The sequence below is a fragment of the Cricetulus griseus genome, chromosome 6, assembly GCF_003668045.3.
Source record: "Cricetulus griseus strain 17A/GY chromosome 6, alternate assembly CriGri-PICRH-1.0, whole genome shotgun sequence".
NCBI lineage: Eukaryota > Metazoa > Chordata > Mammalia > Rodentia > Cricetidae > Cricetulus > Cricetulus griseus.
The window spans coordinates 58,431,959-58,448,815 of NC_048599.1; the positions used below are offsets into that span (position 1 = coordinate 58,431,959).

At 52.7% G+C, this 16,857-nt stretch overlaps 1 protein-coding gene across 1 annotated transcript in view; it reads left to right on the top strand.

Moving 5' to 3' along the window:
• Positions 1-16,857, top strand: part of Sptbn5 (spectrin beta, non-erythrocytic 5) — a 44,558-nt gene that overhangs the window by 24,414 nt on the left and 3,287 nt on the right. The window contains 29 exon segments of the mRNA XM_035446466.1: positions 168-313; positions 1,520-1,634; positions 1,716-1,826; positions 1,993-2,175; positions 2,472-2,675; positions 2,821-2,970; positions 3,399-3,503; positions 3,814-3,981; positions 4,454-4,603; positions 4,702-4,893; positions 5,098-5,178; positions 6,756-6,871; positions 6,961-7,075; positions 7,810-7,923; positions 8,026-8,147; positions 8,364-8,526; positions 8,725-8,913; positions 9,149-9,226; positions 9,675-9,847; positions 12,427-12,508; positions 12,605-12,751; positions 13,524-13,661; positions 13,752-14,008; positions 14,203-14,389; positions 14,618-14,830; positions 15,657-15,853; positions 15,980-16,184; positions 16,420-16,614; positions 16,692-16,847. Coding sequence (XP_035302357.1) covers positions 168-313; positions 1,520-1,634; positions 1,716-1,826; positions 1,993-2,175; positions 2,472-2,675; positions 2,821-2,970; positions 3,399-3,503; positions 3,814-3,981; positions 4,454-4,603; positions 4,702-4,893; positions 5,098-5,178; positions 6,756-6,871; positions 6,961-7,075; positions 7,810-7,923; positions 8,026-8,147; positions 8,364-8,526; positions 8,725-8,913; positions 9,149-9,226; positions 9,675-9,847; positions 12,427-12,508; positions 12,605-12,751; positions 13,524-13,661; positions 13,752-14,008; positions 14,203-14,389; positions 14,618-14,830; positions 15,657-15,853; positions 15,980-16,184; positions 16,420-16,614; positions 16,692-16,847 — 4,452 coding nt within the window.

The following is a 16,857-nucleotide window of genomic DNA, read 5'->3' on the forward strand; positions in this document are numbered from 1 at the left end:
ATGCTGGATGATGGGGCTAGTCCCGCCGAGCTGAAGGAGAAGGCATGGTAGAGTCATGGGATATGCCTTTGGGGTGGAGTGTGCTGGTACTGTGGCCACACAACTCTGCATTGTCACTGAGCACCTTGACTAGGGCTACCCTGTCATCTACTCCCCTCTCTCCTCAGCAACTTTGCACTAAGTTTGCAAAGTTCCAGAACAAAATTGAAACTGGCGCCCTGCGAGTAGAGACCTGCCAGCACCTGGCAGACAGCCTGCTAGAGTGTGGGCACAGCGCTGCCCCCAAGGCCCACCAGAGGCAGAAGGATCTGCGGTGAGTGTGATGGCCCAGGCAAGGGTCTAGGTTTGGAGGAGGGTGCTGGCCCAGTGTCTTGGAATGTTAACAAAGGGTGACCCACTCTGCAGGTCACAGGGCCCTGCTTGCAGAGCTAGAGAGGGCAAGGTCTTGAGATGCTAAAGCCTCCCCTGTGCTCTGTGATGGAAGATGAGGCTGGAGAGACCAAACAGTTACTCCCATCTCCCCAGGGACACTTTTCTCAGTTATTGCCTCCTTGGGTCTGCAGGAGGAGTTGTAGAAAGAAATTACCTGAGCTAGAGAGGAGGCCTCCCATGAGCTCTGAGCTTCAAATTCCCATGCTCACAGCCCTTCCATGCATTACTTCTAGGTCCACCACCTGCTGGTATGGGGCCTTCTCTAGCCTGTGAGCTTAAGGCAAGCTCAGATCTTCTCATGACCCTCAGCCTAGAAGAAAAGTCTAGCCTAGAAGAAGCCTTTGAGCACAGTGAGAGCATGTAAAGGGGGAAATGGAGGAAAGATAGGGACTCTCTGCTCAAGGAATTTGTAATGGTATCATAGTTACCGTGTATTGCTGTAAAGAGACACTATGACTACAGCAATACACTTATAAAGGAAAACATTTACTTGGGGCTGGCTTACCGCTTCAGAGGTCTAGTTCATTATCATCATGGTGGGGCATGGCAGCACATGGCAGCATGCAGGCAGACATGGTACTGAAGAAGGAGCTGAGAGATCTTACTTCTTGATCCACAGGCAACAGGAAGTGAACTGTCTCACACTGGGCATAGCTTGAGCATATATGAGATCTCAAGGCCCGCCCCCTCAATGACACACTTCCTCCAACAAGGCTACACCTACTCTAACAAGGCAACACATTCTAATAGTGCCACTCCCTACAGGCCAAACATTCAAACTCATGAGTCTATGAGTCTATTCAAACCACCACAAATGGGATGAATCAACATACTGAAAATCAGACACAAAAGATGGGAGCAGTGCTAGAACGGAGAGAGTTGTGAAGTGCTGAGATACCAGGACAGTTCACAGCAACACTCCCTGTGAAGCTAGAGAGGCTTTGGGGAAGAGAGCAAAGTTTGTAGGATGCAGAAGGTTCAAAGGGAAAGCCCCATCCAGGAGCTTTGGGAAATCCATGGATTCCACTCAGAGATCAGACCAGGGCAGGAATGCAGGCTGACCCATGGCTGCTCTTCTGCGTGGTAGGGCTGCCTGGTCCGAACTGTGGCAGTTGACCTGTGCCCAAAGCCGCCTGCTCCATGACACAGAAACCACTCTCAGAGTCCACAGAGACCTTCTAGAAATCCTTACTCAGATTCAGGTATGAACTCTAGAAGTGGATCGCCCAGGCTCAGTGCCCCACCCTCCCTTCCTACCCTGCTCTGATCTTTTTATACCCTAGGAGAAAGCAACAAGCCTCCCTAATGATGTGGCCCAGGACCTTCGCGGGGTAGAGAACCAGCTGCGGAGACACGAGGTGCTGGAACGTGAGCTGGCAGGCATGGAACAGCAGGCACGTAGGCTGTTAGCACTCCCCTCAGGCCCCTACAGACCCTCCAGTCTGACCCACTTTTTCTTCCCGCTGGGCCTGCTGTGCGTGCCAGAGCATGGCCCATCAAGGTCCCAAGCTTGAGTACTGAGACAGAAACTGCTCTCCTCTCCTGCCCCTTACCTGCTAGCTGCAGGAACTGCTGAAGGCTGGAGGCAGGGTGCAGAAGCTGTGTCCGGGTCCCCAGGCCCTCACCAGTGTTCAGCAGAAGCAGCAAACAGTGACACAAGCCTGGGAGGCCCTCCAGCTGAACATGGAGCAGCGCAGGGCCCAGTTGGAGCCAGCACACCTCCTGCTCCAATTCCACACAGCGGTGAGGACTTTCTCCCCTTGGGAGGGGAGCACATGTGCACAGATGAGTACATGCACTGAAGCCCTCCAGTTCTTGAGGGAAAATAAGTATGGCCAGAAAGGGCAAGAGCAGGGGTCTGTGGTCCTGGAAGGACTGGGTTGGATGATGACAGAGAAACCAAGTGACAAAGACTTGTGAGTCACCAGAAGCCCTGTCTCAGACAGCTTGATGTCTCTATATGTGCATGGATCAGGCAGACTGCAGTTGTTTGCCGCCAGCCCCATCTCAAGGGTTCCTCTCTGTCTCTGGGGGGTCAGGTGAGGGACTACACCTCCTGGGTGGCCAGCATCCATCAGGAGCTGCAGACGGAGGAGTGTTCCTGGGAACCCAGCAGTAGCCTGCTCAGGCTCAGAGCCCACCAATGGCTGCGGGCAGAACTGGAAGCCAGGGAGGAACTGCAGCAGCAAGCTGCTAAGCTAGGCCAGCAAGCACTTCTGGCTGCGGGGATACCCACTAAGGAGGTGGGCACTTTCCCCATGCTCCCAGCCTACCCTGTCCTCCTTTGGACTGTCTCCTTCCCACCCACCCCCACCTCTTCTCCAAGGCTTCTGTGGGGATCTACTAGTAGCCGTCCCCAACCCCACCTTTCCACATTCTCGTCTTCAGGTCCAGGATGGGCTTCAAGCCCTACAGAAGGAACGTGACCAGGTATTCAAGGCCTGGACACTCAAGCAAGAGAAGCTGCAGGCCATGCTTCGAGAACAGCGCCTCCTCAGACAGTGTGATCAGCTGGCAGAGATCCTCACAGCCCAGGAGGCAGGTCTTGTAGCCCCGAATCTAACCCTCCTCCTCTTCCATGCCTCTGTCTGCTCCTCCCTTCCTTCTGAGTCTTTGGCTTTTTCTTGGACACAGAGCATAGGGGCTTTGGGTGAGTCCTCCCTGGAGGCTAGTGTAGATCACCAGGGCACCATGGCCTCCACTAGCACCCCCAAGCCAGATCTAGCCCTGCTCTTCCTCAGCCTAGACACTGGACTGAGACCCAAGGAGTTCGATAGAGGTTGCCCATAATCTCCACTTTGTCAGAGGTTGAGGTGTTGCCGGCCTCCACTCTGGGCTCCTGTCCCCCGCACCACTCCCCTGCCCATGTGCAGTGTTCATACCTGCTATGCAGGCCCCGGGGGTGCTGCCTCGGCACACAGTGCCGGCAGCCTTCGTGCCTCTGACCTTTCCACATACTGATCTAGGTATTCCTAAAGGCCAGTACCCTGGGGAGCTCAGTGGAAGAGGTGGAACAGTTGATCAGCAAGCATGTGATCTTCCAAAAAGTGCTCACTTTCCAGGACAAGAAGGTGATGGGCTCAGGGACTCCTGAACATGATGATGGGGGCGTCTTCAGGAGGGGTACGGTGGCTGGGTGCAGAAACAGCATTGGTATGTCTGTGGAACTACGGGTAGCATTGTACATATGGCTCAAGAAAAGACCCAGGCTGGGGTGCTCCACACTGCAGGGGCCCCAGGGAGCATTTACTTAGTCTGAAGTCACTGAAAGGAGAGTGGTTCTGGCTATTGCCAAGGCCATCAGCCAGCCCTTAGCCATGCAGAGCTGGAAGTCAATGGCCAGGTTGCCAGGTAGACCAGTAGACTGTCTGTGTTCCACAGGAGGCAGCTCTGCGTGAGCAGTTGAAAACCGTGTCAAGCCCTAAGGGACAGAACCTGGTTTACCATGTGCTGGAGCATCGGGCTCAAGTGAAGGAGCTGGCAGAGAGCCGGGGACAGGCCCTGCACACCTCTCTGATGATAGCCAACTTTACCAGGGCTGCAACTCAGGTCAGAGGACCATGCCCTGACTATTGCCTAAACCTTAAGAGCACATATGAGGTGGCATTGATACCATAAGGCTATGATGACAAAAAGAGGTTTGGGGAGTTAAGTGGCTTCCTAGGGGCCACGGAGCCCAGAACATTTGATTCGAAGCCCCTGTGGGCTGAGACTCATCTTTTGCTGAGCACTGGCAGAGCCAAGGCAAAGAAGAGCTATAGGAAGAGGAACATAACTGTACAGGTTCCTGGAACAGGGGGCTCACACCTCTGAAATGGACTCCCATCCAAGTTGCTTGCTCAGCCTAGCCTGCAGCACGGCTTCCTGGGCTAGAACCCTGGCTCGTGTTTACCAGATACTCCTACTTTTGCCCGAGGCCAGTAGCCCACAACCTGGACTTCGCTAGTGTGGAGGGGGAGTTGAAGGGGAGTTGGAGGTCCTACAGGATGGATCTCATAGCATTTGTGCCCCTCCCTAACAGGCTGAGGACTGGATCCAGGAGCGGGTCCAGCAACTGAGAGCCTGGAGCCCTCTTGGAAACCTAAAAGATCATCCGAAGCACCTGCAGAAACACCAGGCCTTCAAGGCTGAGGTCCAGGCCCATGAGCAGGTCATCACCTCTGTCGCCAAGGTAACCCCAGCTTCAGCCCAGCCTACTCTCAAGTGTTGATGGCCAAGGTCTCCAATAAGATGAGAGGTTCTGAGCTCTCCCCTATTCCTGTCTTCCAGCAAGGTGAAGGGCTCCTCAGACAGAGCCATCCCCAGACTGGAGAGGTCTCCCAGAAGCTGAAGGCCCTGCAGGAGCTCTGGGAGAAGCTGAGGCAGGCAGTGAGTCTGCAGGGCCAGGCCCTGGAGGACAGACGCAGCTTCCTGGAGTTCCTGCAGAGAGTGGACCTCGCAGAGGCCTGGATCCAGGAGAAGGTGAAGGTTCCACTGAACAGGGCATTTGGGAGCTAGGAGTGGGGATGGGTGACAGGAGCTAAAGGATGGGGTGGGAAAGAGCCAGGCCTGTAGTTCTCTGGCTCCCTGATGGTAGGAGCCTTGGTGGGAAGTCCCAAGCCTGTACCTGCCCTGACAGTGCCCCTGACCAGAGCTGAGCATTGCCCCAACCCTTGGCCTCCACAGGAGAGGATGGTGAACAGTGGTGACACAGGCTTGAACCTTGAGCACTGCCTGCAGCTCTGCAAACAGTTCCGAAAACTACAGGTAAGAGGCTGTGTTCAGGAGGGGTTGACACAGTGTCTGTCATTGGGAGATTTGTCTGATGAACTCCAGAATCCAGAGAAGGCTCAAGCTCAACTTTGCACTACTTCAATACACCTAGGCAAGCTTCCTCATCTGGCCAGTCCTTAGTTTCTTCATCTCTGAAATGGGTAGCATACCTTCCTCAGAGGCGAGGGAGTGCATGTGTGTGGTGGTGGTCACATGATTCTACACACCTGTAATAAAATTATGCCTCTGCTGGAAGCATTGGTAGTCCAGTTTCAATGTTATGGTAAGAAGCAGGGGAGGTGCACGGAGCCACTGCAGGGGAGGTGCGTGGAGCTACTGCAATTTTGTGAACTTATACAAAATTGTAATCATAACTTACTGTTTCAAAATTCCAAAACAAAGATACAACCTATGCTTGGGTGTGGTAGATAATCCTTATGCCTTCCTTCAGTGTGAGTCGTTCAGCATCTCCTCACCCACACCACTGACCAAACACACCAGGAGTCTATTTCTGTAGTACAGAGCAGGGGACGATGGTAAATATGTTCATAGCCAGGTGTTGAAGATGGAGTGTGCTAACCCACCTGTGGGTCAGCTTCATACTTGTGCTAGCCTTGCTATAGGTGTATGGGATCTGTGTAAAGGCTGCAGTCTTAAACCCAACACATCCTTAGCTGGTGGCGGCACTGGGTGGATGCTGTGTCCTGGTCCCGAGTCCTGACCTGCCACAAGTGACCACCATGGCCCTCTGAGTCCCGCTGTGCTCTGGGATCACCTCTCAGATGAGCGGCTTCATAGATGGTGCTTGTAGGATTAAGAGGAGTTAAATGTACCAATGTCGGGAGCAGGAAGCCTGACATCCACCTTGCTGGGGCTCCTTCCCGATATCTGTAAGCCTGCCTGTATCCAAGCTCCATTTTTAACTTTAAACACTACTCATGGGTCTGTGCCCACCTTCCCCTGCCTTCCCAGTCCTCATTCTGAGAAGCCCGTTTCCCCACCCGAGAGACTTTAAGATTGTAGATTCCAGGCTGGTCTTCCTTACTGGAGCTGAGGAGATGGCCTCCAGCACCTGCACTCCACCTCCCACTCCCCAAATGTGCTGTGGATGCTAAAATTCCTTTCTAGGGAGGAGACATAAGCCATATCTACCCCTTCTCCCAAGGCCACAGTGACAAACCAAGACATGAGGCAACGCTCATTCTGGGGTTTATTGGGCTTCCTTAGGGAGCATGATACAGGAATGTGGGTACTCCTCCCCTAACAAGCTGCAAACCATTACCCAAAAGGGATAGATGAGAGCTTGGAAGGAGCCCCTGCCATACTCTTGCCATGTGTACATGCTCTAGCTTCTCCCTAGGCCACGTGCAATTAAGGCAGAATTACATACACCAGATGCTGTGGAGCACCTGGAGACTCAGGTGAGGGTCCTGTGGCCCTCCCACCCGTCCATGAGGGAGTATAAATGGTCAACAAGCCCAGCCGGGATGATCTTGGGCGAGAGACACACCTGAACTCCCCAAGATGGTGGGGAGTGATTGGGAGTGCCCCACACCTTCACCTCCTGATAGGTCACGGTGGATGACACCTACATCAGGAGAATCAGAAACTTGTCACTGCAACTCAAGAATCAGAGCCCTGAAGAATCCGAGACCATCAGCCAGCGGCAAAACCAGCTCAACAATAGGCTAGTCTCAGACTGGGGAGGGCCGTGGGGCTGGAAGAGGGGCCGGGTGCCACCTCGGGCTGTAAGGTTCACCCTTATTCTGTGGTCAGGTGGAAGACTTTCCATGGCAACCTGCTCCTGTACCAGCAGCGGCTTGAAGCGGCCCTGGAGATACATACATTGTCCAGTGAACTGGATGACATCACTGAGCAGATCAGGGAAAAGGTAGGTAGTGAAAAGTCCCCTTGTGCACTGAGTTGGGAGTGACACTGCCTTGAATCTCCCATGACCCCAGTCCCTGGTCCATCTCTGCTCTTCAGCTGGTTCCCACCAGGAGTCTACCAGGGGACTGATGAGAAGCATACTACACCCCACCACCACCCTCTCCTACCACACACGCACCTCTGTGGCTCCCAAGCCTCCTTCTATCCCAGATATGTGATGGGTCTAGAGGCCAGAACACTCCTGTTTTCCTTGACCCTAAGCAAGTCTAAAGTCCAGAAGAGGTTTGGTCCAGGATGGCTCAGTTCCCATAGAGACAGGGGTGGACTGAAAGCTGGAGAATGTACACATAAGGCCTCTGCTACCTGAGAAGTCCCCTGAGGGACAGCACCCTCTTCTACTGCATCCTGCCCTTACAACTATCCCAGGCCTCTGTCCTTTGAGATCCCTCCCCAGATGGATGAGAGTTGAAGAGACAAAATGCCAGGACGTACCACACATACCTTACCAGAGAAAAGTCAAGACCCAAAGTCCTGCCCCAGGACTCTTTTGTTCCTTCCGTGGAGGAAATGCCTCTAGTCAAGTCCAGGGCCCTGCTCCAGTCCCACCCAGTGGACAGGAAGGGATTCCTGAAGGTGCTTGCATTCTACACTGTCACCCTAGGCCAGGCTTCTGTGGTGAGGGGACAGCTGACGCTGTGGCCTAGCCTGTAATGGCTTCCCCTCCCACCCTACCAGGAATCCCTGATCCAGGCCCTGGAGAGTACAGAGGATTTGGAGAATGTACAGAGGCTACCTTGGAAACAGAGAATGCTGCAGCAGGGGATGGCCCTCATCCAGACTCAGGTGGAGGTGTGCAGTTGGGGGACCAGGCCCTAGGTACATCCTCCAGAGCCCTGGCAGACTCCTGAGAGCCAGGCCCCTGCTGCCCAGCCCTGACCTTTATCCCTACAGTCTCTTGAAGGTAAGGTTGGCCACCTCTGCAAGAGAAGTCCGGAGGTTACCCGCTGCCTCCTCCATAAGCAACAAGAAATGCTGGGCCGCTGGTGGGAGGCCTGGAGCAGGGCCCAGAAGTGGTATGAGCTCTTGGGCCTTTGTCCCATGCTGAATGGTCCCCTCCCATTCTCAGACCACACACTTCCCCTTGGCCCCTCTTTTTCCTGAGTTTCTGTACCATTTACCAATTAATTCCCAGCCCGCAGACCTTCTGTGCTGAGGGGGTTAAAGGATACGGGGCCTGAGGGAGAGGGGGCTCCGTGATCCTAAAACTAACTAAGCAGTCCTGTGAGCAGGAGAGAGTCCCTGGATATGGGCCACAAGGTTTGGAAGCTCCGGATATTGCTGCGGGATCTGCAGGACTGGGCACAGAGACTGAAGGCTGAGATGGACATGAGGAGCACCCCATGCAGCCCCGAGAGAGCTCTGTACATGCTGCAAGAGCACCAGGCACACAAGGTGAGCTGCAGTCTCAAGGTGCTAGGCCTTTCAAATGTCACCCCTCACTATCCCCCCTTCCTGTCACCCCCTACTAGTACCTTTCTCTGTCTCCCAACCACCTCTGTCCTTTCCCATCCTCCCCTGTCCTTCCTGCTGGACCTCTGGTAACCCTGATAGGCCTCAGCCTACAGGGTACTGACCTCAGGCCTATTACAGGTCGAGCTGGACATCCAGACAGACAGCCTTAGCCTGGCCCGAGGCAAGGGGCAGCAGCTGCTTGCATCTGGATACCAACTGGCCTCCGGGATTCCACAGGCCCTGGCTGCTGTGGAGCAGGAGTTGAGTAGCTTGGAGGAATCGTGGCAGAGGCGGCAGCAGCAGCTACAGCAGGCCCTGGAACAGCAGGTGGGCCCCAGGCCAGCTTCCAGACTACTCTACTATCAGGACCTATAGTGTCTCCACAGTCCTGGTCAGGGCCAAAGCTGAACAGACTGCCTTCCTTGGGTATTCCTGCCATTCAGCCTGCTACTGTACCATGGAGCCGGGCCCCTGGTTCTCTAACCGGAACCACCAGAAAGGTCACATACATGCCTGTGTAGTCACTGGGCCCTCTCCAGACTTTCCCTTGTCTTTTCACCAGCTACTTCTGAGCTCTGTGGAAAAGGTGGAACGCTGGCTTGACAGTGAGGAGCCCTCTCTACCTAGTGAGAGACTGGTGGTAAGTGCCCAACAGGAGTGGGGAAGGATGGATGAGAGCAGTCGAGCTAGTCAGAACCATTGAGTTCTCTTGGTCAGGGTCTACCCCACTGCTGAGCAGTTACCATCAGGCCTAAGTGTTGCTCTCCTACCACTCTCCTTGCCTCTGTCCTCATTCCAACATCATCTCAACCCCAATAACAGACAAGCATGACTCATGGAGACCTGGGAGAATAATCAGGCCGACATAGTCTTAGAGTGTGGAGGAGAGAGAGAAGCACCCGGCCTGTCTTGGAAATGGACACAGATGCTGTCTCCTCTATCCTAAAGCTAGAGAAACAGCCTTGTGGGGTTTGAGTAATGCCTTTGGAGAACAATCGCTTTGTAGAAAGGGGTTCCAGAGGGAAGCAGATGGTTCAGGGTGGAATGGGGGAACCCTATAGTCGGCATGAGCACCCCACTTCCACCAGGACTCCTTGTCCACGGTGGAGACCCTTCTGCCAAAGCACAAGAGGCATGAGCAGAAGCTTAAGGCAAGGGCTGAGGAGATCAGTGCACTGGAGGCCACAGCCCACAGCCTGCACCAGAGTGGACACCCTGAGGCCCACAGCATCCTGGCCAGGTGCCAGGCCCTACTCCTGAGGTACCTATGGCTGTGGGAGGATGGGAACTGGGGTGAGTCAGCTCGGACATCTATTACCCAAGCTCTTCCCTTCCTGTTCAACCCCTTCCCCCAACTACTAGCATTTCCCAAAGCCTAGGATCAGATACTGGGAATACCCACCACGCCTGGCCTGGCCTTTTCTCCATCAGACCATATATGGCATCCACTTCCCTCATCCCCAGTCTCATCCACTAAGAAGCTCACACTAGAAAACTGAGAGGAAGTGACTTAATGACAGGAATATGCTAGGTTAGTCCCTCACAGCCACAGTCCTACGTCTCTCTGCTTCCCAATAGGTGGGACCCGAGGCAGATTCCACTGTCCTAGTTAAGTCTTAAATCTGCCTCTGAGAGGGCCATGGTGTCTTGGCATGGTGCCTGTCCCTCCTGAGTAGGCTGAAGATCTCTCCTGCAACTGAAGCTCAACCATAGACCTTCATGGTCTGCCCATTTCATGACACTAGCCTTGCCTTCTCCCTCATTGCAGCTCAACTGGCTCAGCTCCTCCAGTGTATAGACCAAGGCAGATACAGCCAAAAGCCATGTCCCAGACTGGCTGGGGCAACCTTCCAATTCTGTGGCTTCTTGTGTTGGTGCTCTACCAGGAACTAGTATAGCTCCTCTTGTTTACTTACTGTTTGTTTGTTTATATTTCATGTGCATGGGTGTTTTGCCTGCATATATGTCTGTGCACCATGTGTTTGCCTGGTACCTACCTCCAAAGGCCAGAAGAGGGCATCAGGTTTCTTGGAACTGGAATTTTAAATGATTGTGAGCTGCCATGTGGGTGCTGGGAATTGAACCCAGGTCCTCTGTTTTTTCTGAGCTACTTCATAGGCCCCAGCCCTCTTCATTCTTGTAGGTAGATTTCCCTGGGTACCCATGGAGGTCTGAATGGACAAACAGCAAGTTAGTTTACCAGTTCTATTACCTTAGGTGGTTCCTGCAGTTGTAGTCAACCCCAGCATGATGGCATTGACCCCTTCCCTCTCCCTAGGCTTGTGCCATACTTGGGAGGGTGTTCAGCTTCAACCTAGCCTCTAGTTTCCCCCAGTTCCATGTCCTTTGGTTAACACCAGTGGAGGGAAAAAGCTGATGAACTGTTCATGGGCCATGGGATGGCGATAATAAAACTTTATTCTGTGTGCATCTGCTAATGTTTTTCATACATTGTTTCAAAGGTATATATATTCCATATATATATATATATAATATATATGGAAAATATATAAATACATATATAATTAATATATAATGTAGCTTGCATATAGTAAATGTTTTAAATGTACTAAAAGGTGTGGTTGTGTGTGAGTGTGTGAGTGTGTGTGTGTGTATGTGTGTGTGTGTGTGCGCGCGCGCGCGCGGACTCTTGTTCACAGCAATCAAAAAAGTGGCTAAAGCCAGATTGTTGCACACACCTATAATCCAGTACTTGTTGGGGGGCAGGCACAGGAGGATGAAGAGTTTTGAGGCCAGTTTGGGCTGCATAGCAAGTCTGAAGCCCAGTTGAGCTACACAGGGAGACCCTGTCTTAAGAAGAAATGGGGGTGGGATTATCAAGATGGCTCAGCAGGGAAAGTACTTGCTGTGCAAGCTTATTGCTGTAACCTATGGGGGAAGGAGAGAACCAGCTTCCAAAGCTGTCCTCGGACCTCCGCATTCACTCCGTGATGTACTTGTATGCATGCATGCACACATACACAGACACACACACACACACACACACACACACACACACACACACGAATACATATATGCACACACATATATATATATGTATATATATATATATATATAATAAAATCAAAATGTAAAAATACCATAAAAACAAAACAGCTCTAGTGGCCTCAGGCCTGTGATCCCAACTAAACTGAGGCAAGGAGATCCCTAGACTTGCCTGGACTGTGGAGTAAATTTATGGTCAGCATGGAAAAGTTACTGAGACCCTGACTCACAAGGTTTAAGCCAAAGGAGGTGCAGTTCAGTGGTAGAGCGAGCACTTGCCTAGCATGTATGAAGTCTTAGGTTCACTCTCCAACACATTAAAAAACAGAAAAAGAAAAAAGTTGTTTAGACACTGTATTAGTTTGGACTATTGTAACGAAATGCTATAGGCTGAATGACATAAACAATAAAAATTATTTTCTCACAATTCTAGAGGCAAGTTCAAGATCAAGGTGTTAGAAAGGTCTGTCTATCTTTGGATTACAGTCTTCTCCCGTGTTCTTACATGGTCACTCCTTTGGGTGTGTCCTGCCTTAATCTCCTCATACAAGGACCCCTGTCCGCTCAGATCCCAGCTGACTTACCTCCAAATACAGTTAATGTCCTCAGATTAGGGTTAGGACATGACTATAAATGACACTAATGTGGAGGGGAAGCATGTGTGTCTTTGCTTCAAGGGAAGCCTCTGATTCAGGGCATTGTGATATGGAACATGAAAGGCTGGGCTACACACGTGCACACACTTGATACAAACACCACACACACACACGCACACACATGGGGAGAGGCAGCACGCAGTTGAGCCTGGGAGGCCATGAGACCCTCTTCTTGCAGGAAAGAGGCACTCACAGAGCGAGCAAGGGCATGGGGTCGCCAGCTGGAGGAGCTTCGGACTTTCTTGCAGGATTCTGATGAGGTTCCCATTGATTGGACTGAGGTGGGCGGGGGTTCACCTTCCTGGGGGCCCTCGGGAGGTTTGGGAAAGCAGAGCCTCCTTCTGTCCTTCTGTTAGGTAGCTACATGGCTGAGGGAAAAGAACCTAGTAGCTCTGGACAGGGGTCAGCAGGACCCAGCCACGATGCAAACACAGTTGCAGAAGCAGCAGAATTTCCAGGCTGAGCTGGAGGCCAGTGTTTACCAGCAACAGGAGCTGCAGATGGTGAGGTTCCATGGGGGCTGGGGGGCCACAGCCCAGCCCCCTGTACCCGGCTTTGAATGATAGTAGTGACAACTGCTGTCCTTTGCATGCTTTCTATGTGCAGGTACTGTGCTAGGCTGTGTATAGATACTCCCTCTTCAAAACTGGCACCTTTCTGATAATTTTATAGAGAGTATATTGAAACAATAAGACACAGCCCTGGAGCTCAGGATATCAAATAGAGTATTGCTTTTTGTTATTTGCTTGTTTTTGTTTTAAACATTCCCTTCTCTACCTGGAAAGGAATGTTACCCCAATATCAAATGCTTTGCTAAGTGTTCAGTTACCCATTGCTACTCTGTTGTATGGAAGAGGACAACGAGACTTAGATCAAGAAATTTGTGAAGCTGGGTGTGGTGGCACACACCCATAATGCCAGCACTGTGAGGCTGAGGCTAGACAGTAGCAAGTTAGAGGCCAGCTTGGGCAGTTTAAGCAAGACCCTGTCTCAGAAACAAAAGGACAAGGAAGAAAGGAGGGGAGAGACAGCCTGGTGTGTGGGCCATTACCCCAGTACTCAAGATTACAGAGGGCGCTTGCAGCAAGTCTGAGGCCAGCCTGGGCTGAGTAGTGAGACCCTGACTCAAAACAGAAAAAAAGGTGGGGGGTGGACACTAAGAGGGAAGAAGGGATGGAACTTTGTTCCACGTCACACAGTCAGAATACAGGAGGGTAATTGGTACCAGGGTACCAGCATCCTTAATCCAGAATATGTGTACAATGTATGGTGTAGGAGGGGCAGAGGCTGCTACAAGGAGGCCACCCGGCCTCAGAGACCATCCGGGAGCGACTTCAAGAACTAGGAGGCCTCTGGGCTGAGCTGCAGACCAACTGCCAGAGGAAGATGGCCAGACTACAGGGAGCCCACAAGGTGAGGCTATGGGCTATGAAGCAACTCACTGGACAGGACTCTAGGACATACCCCCTTCCCACTCTCTTATACTCTTCCATTCTGCCCCAGGCTCTGCATCTGCAGAAGATGCTGGAGAAACTGGAGAGCTGGCTAGAGTCCATGAAAGCAGAGCTGAGAGTCCCTGTCAAAAGCCAGGACCTGCCTGGGGTGGGCGAGCTTCTGGGGAAACAGGGAGAGCTGGAAGCAACTGTTGAGAGTCAGACCAGGCAAGTGCAGGAGCTGCAGGGTGAAGTCCAAGCCTGCGTTCAGGAAGGCCACTGCCTCGCCAAAGGTGTGGAAGAGCGAGCCCAGCAGCTGCTTCAGAGGTAGACTGCCCAGGACCCTGGTTTGATACCTTGGCCTCCCTTGCCTGTTGTCTTGGAGGGGCATCCCTCCTGCTTCCTGCTTCCTAACAGGTTCTCAACTTTTCTCCTGCCCACACTGAAGGGCACAGAGTAAGCGAGCACTTTGTTATAGACTAAAACACGGATGGCCGTGCCCCCCTCTGGTTCCCTTTCAGGTTCCAGAGCCTTCAGGAGCCCCTTCAAGAGCGCCGGGCAGCCCTGGAAGCCCAGAGCCTACTCTTGCAGTTCTTCAGGGATGCTGATGAGGAAATGGCCTGGGTTCAGGAGAAGCTACCCTCTGCCACAGCCCAGGACTATGGCCAAAGCCTAAGCACTGTGCAGCACCTGCAGGAGAAACACCAGGTGCTGGTCCATGCTGGGAGGCTAGAGAGGGTTCCCTTGGAGCTGCTGGAGGCTCACAGTCAAGGACAGGACACAGAGACCCAGCAAAGCCTCTGCTTTGTGGAACACTTAGTTCCTTTTGGAAACCCCGGGGTGGGGAGTCCTTGTAAGTCTGTAGGATCTTTAGGCCCAACTCAAGGTGTAGGTTCCCCAATTGCTAGTACATCCCTGGCCCTTCTTTCATTGCAGAATTTGGAGAATGAGATCAGTAGCCACAAGGCTCTGAGCCAGGTGGTGATGGGTACAGGTCAGAAGCTTGTGCAAGCTGGACACTTTGCCGCTGAAGAAGTGGCTGCCCGTGTGCAGCAGCTGGAGGCTGCTCTAGAGCACCTGCAGACAGAGGCAGCATGGAGGAGGGGGATGCTGCAGCAGGCCCTGGAGGCCCAGCAGATTTTGATGGAGGTGAGAAGGATGCTGTGGGATGTCGGAACTTCCCGAGAGTGTGGGACTTGAAAGATGACTCCAGGGGCAGGCAGAGCGAGGCGTCTGTGCTTCCACTGAGCACACTGAGCTCATTTGCTTTACTTTCACTGTTTCTTCCAAACCTGGGGGGTGGGTGGGAAGTTTTCTCAGCTCAAACTGTCAGAATCACTGGAACCCCTTGCAACTACATCTGAGCCTCCCCACAAACTAAACAAGTAACAAGAAATGTGAGCTGTGTACTCTCAGTGCCTAGAAGGCTGAGCTGTATAGTGAGACCCTATCTCAAACAAACAAAGTAATTAGAAACCAGGGATGGTGGCTCATGCTTACACACAGTTGCAGTACTCAGGAAGCAGAGACAGGGGGTCCACTTCAAGTTCCAGGTCAACCAAGGCCTACAAAGTGAAACCCTGTCTCATAAGACAAAAAATAAATGAAAAGAAATGAAGTAAGGACTGTTGGCTAAAATTTGCTTTTATTTACTTATTTTAAATATGCTTTTATTATACTAAATAGCAGCGCTGTCTCTGAGAAGCAAAAATGAATTGTCTTTATGTTACATGGAGAAAAAGGAGGGAATCACATGGATTCCCTCAAGGTCCTTCCAGAACGGCACCTTCTGGAAGGTGCCGGGGAGGAGCCATGAGAGCTCTCCAATTTTCCCATGCAACTGGCTGAGGACACCCTCCCCAAATCCCATACCATATTCCCTAGCTGAAAGCTGAACCCTGGGGAGCCCTCTGCTCAAGTCTCAAAGTGAAGTGCTGTGCCCAGGAAAACTAATTCCTGCTGTCACACTGCCTAGCTCCTGGAGGCAGGATCCTGGCTAGCTGAACGGGGTCGTATTCTGGACATTGAGGACCTGGGCCAGGATGCTGAGGCCACACAGGTTCTTCTGCGGCGCCTGGAGGCCACCATGAGAGACTTGGAGGGGTTCAGGAGTCACATTGAGCGGCTACAGCAAACAGCAGCCCTTCTGGAGCGTGGGAAGAACCCAGGCAGGTATGCCAGAGCCACACTCCTGGAGAAAAGCAGTGAGGAGGGTGTCCCTGCCACAGAGGCAGAGGACGTTGGTCCAGCCTGGAGAGGGAGGACTGTAGTCTATGCTGTCCTTTCTTCCTGTCACAGTCCTAGGGTGCTATCCCAGCTGCAGGCTGTAAGGGAAGCCCATGCCCAGCTGCTGCAGAGAGCAGAGGGCAGGGGACAAGCACTGCGGGAACAATTGCACCTACACCAGCTGGAGCGAGAGGCCCAGCTCCTGGATGCCTGGCTGACCGCCAAGTTGACTGTTGTTGAGTCCCAGGACTGTGGACAAGACCTAGAAGGCATCAAGGTGGGTTGGTCCTCAGACCCAGGGGAGCGGAGGGAGAAGATGCTTTAGGTGAAGAAGGCATGCATTTGAAGATGGCAGGATTCTGAGGGGTGAACAATGGAGATGCTGGAAGAATCTGCAGTTCTAGAACTCTAGAGCTAAGTGATGTTGGGGCTGCTGGTGCTGCCAGACCCCTTAGTGAGCTCCCTAGGCTGCTAGTAGAAACTCTACAATCCCTGGGCTTACATTCTTCCAGGTGATGGAAGCCACATTTGCTGCTTTTAGCAGAGAAGTTCAGAGCCTGGGGCAGGCAAAGGTGCAGACCCTGAGGGAGCTGATGGCCCCCCTGGAAAGAGGAGCACCCAGGTTCTACCCCCAGATTCAAGCCCAGAAGTATCGCATCCAGGCTGCTTGGGAGAGGCTGAACAAGGCAGTGGAACTCCATAGAGAGGTAGACCATGTCTCAGGGAGCATGGAGCCATGGAGCCCAGCACAGCCCTGAGGAGGTTCTCCCCCCTTCTCTCCCAGAACCTGGCTGCAGCCCGTGAGCTTCAGAGCTTTGAGCAGGCCGCCTCAGAGCTCCAAGGTTGGATACAGGAGAAGACCACCCTGCTGGAGGGAGAGTTCCAGGTCCACAGCCTGTCACCTGCACAGCCCCTGCCGCAGAAGCATAGGTGTCTGCAGGTAAAGGCCT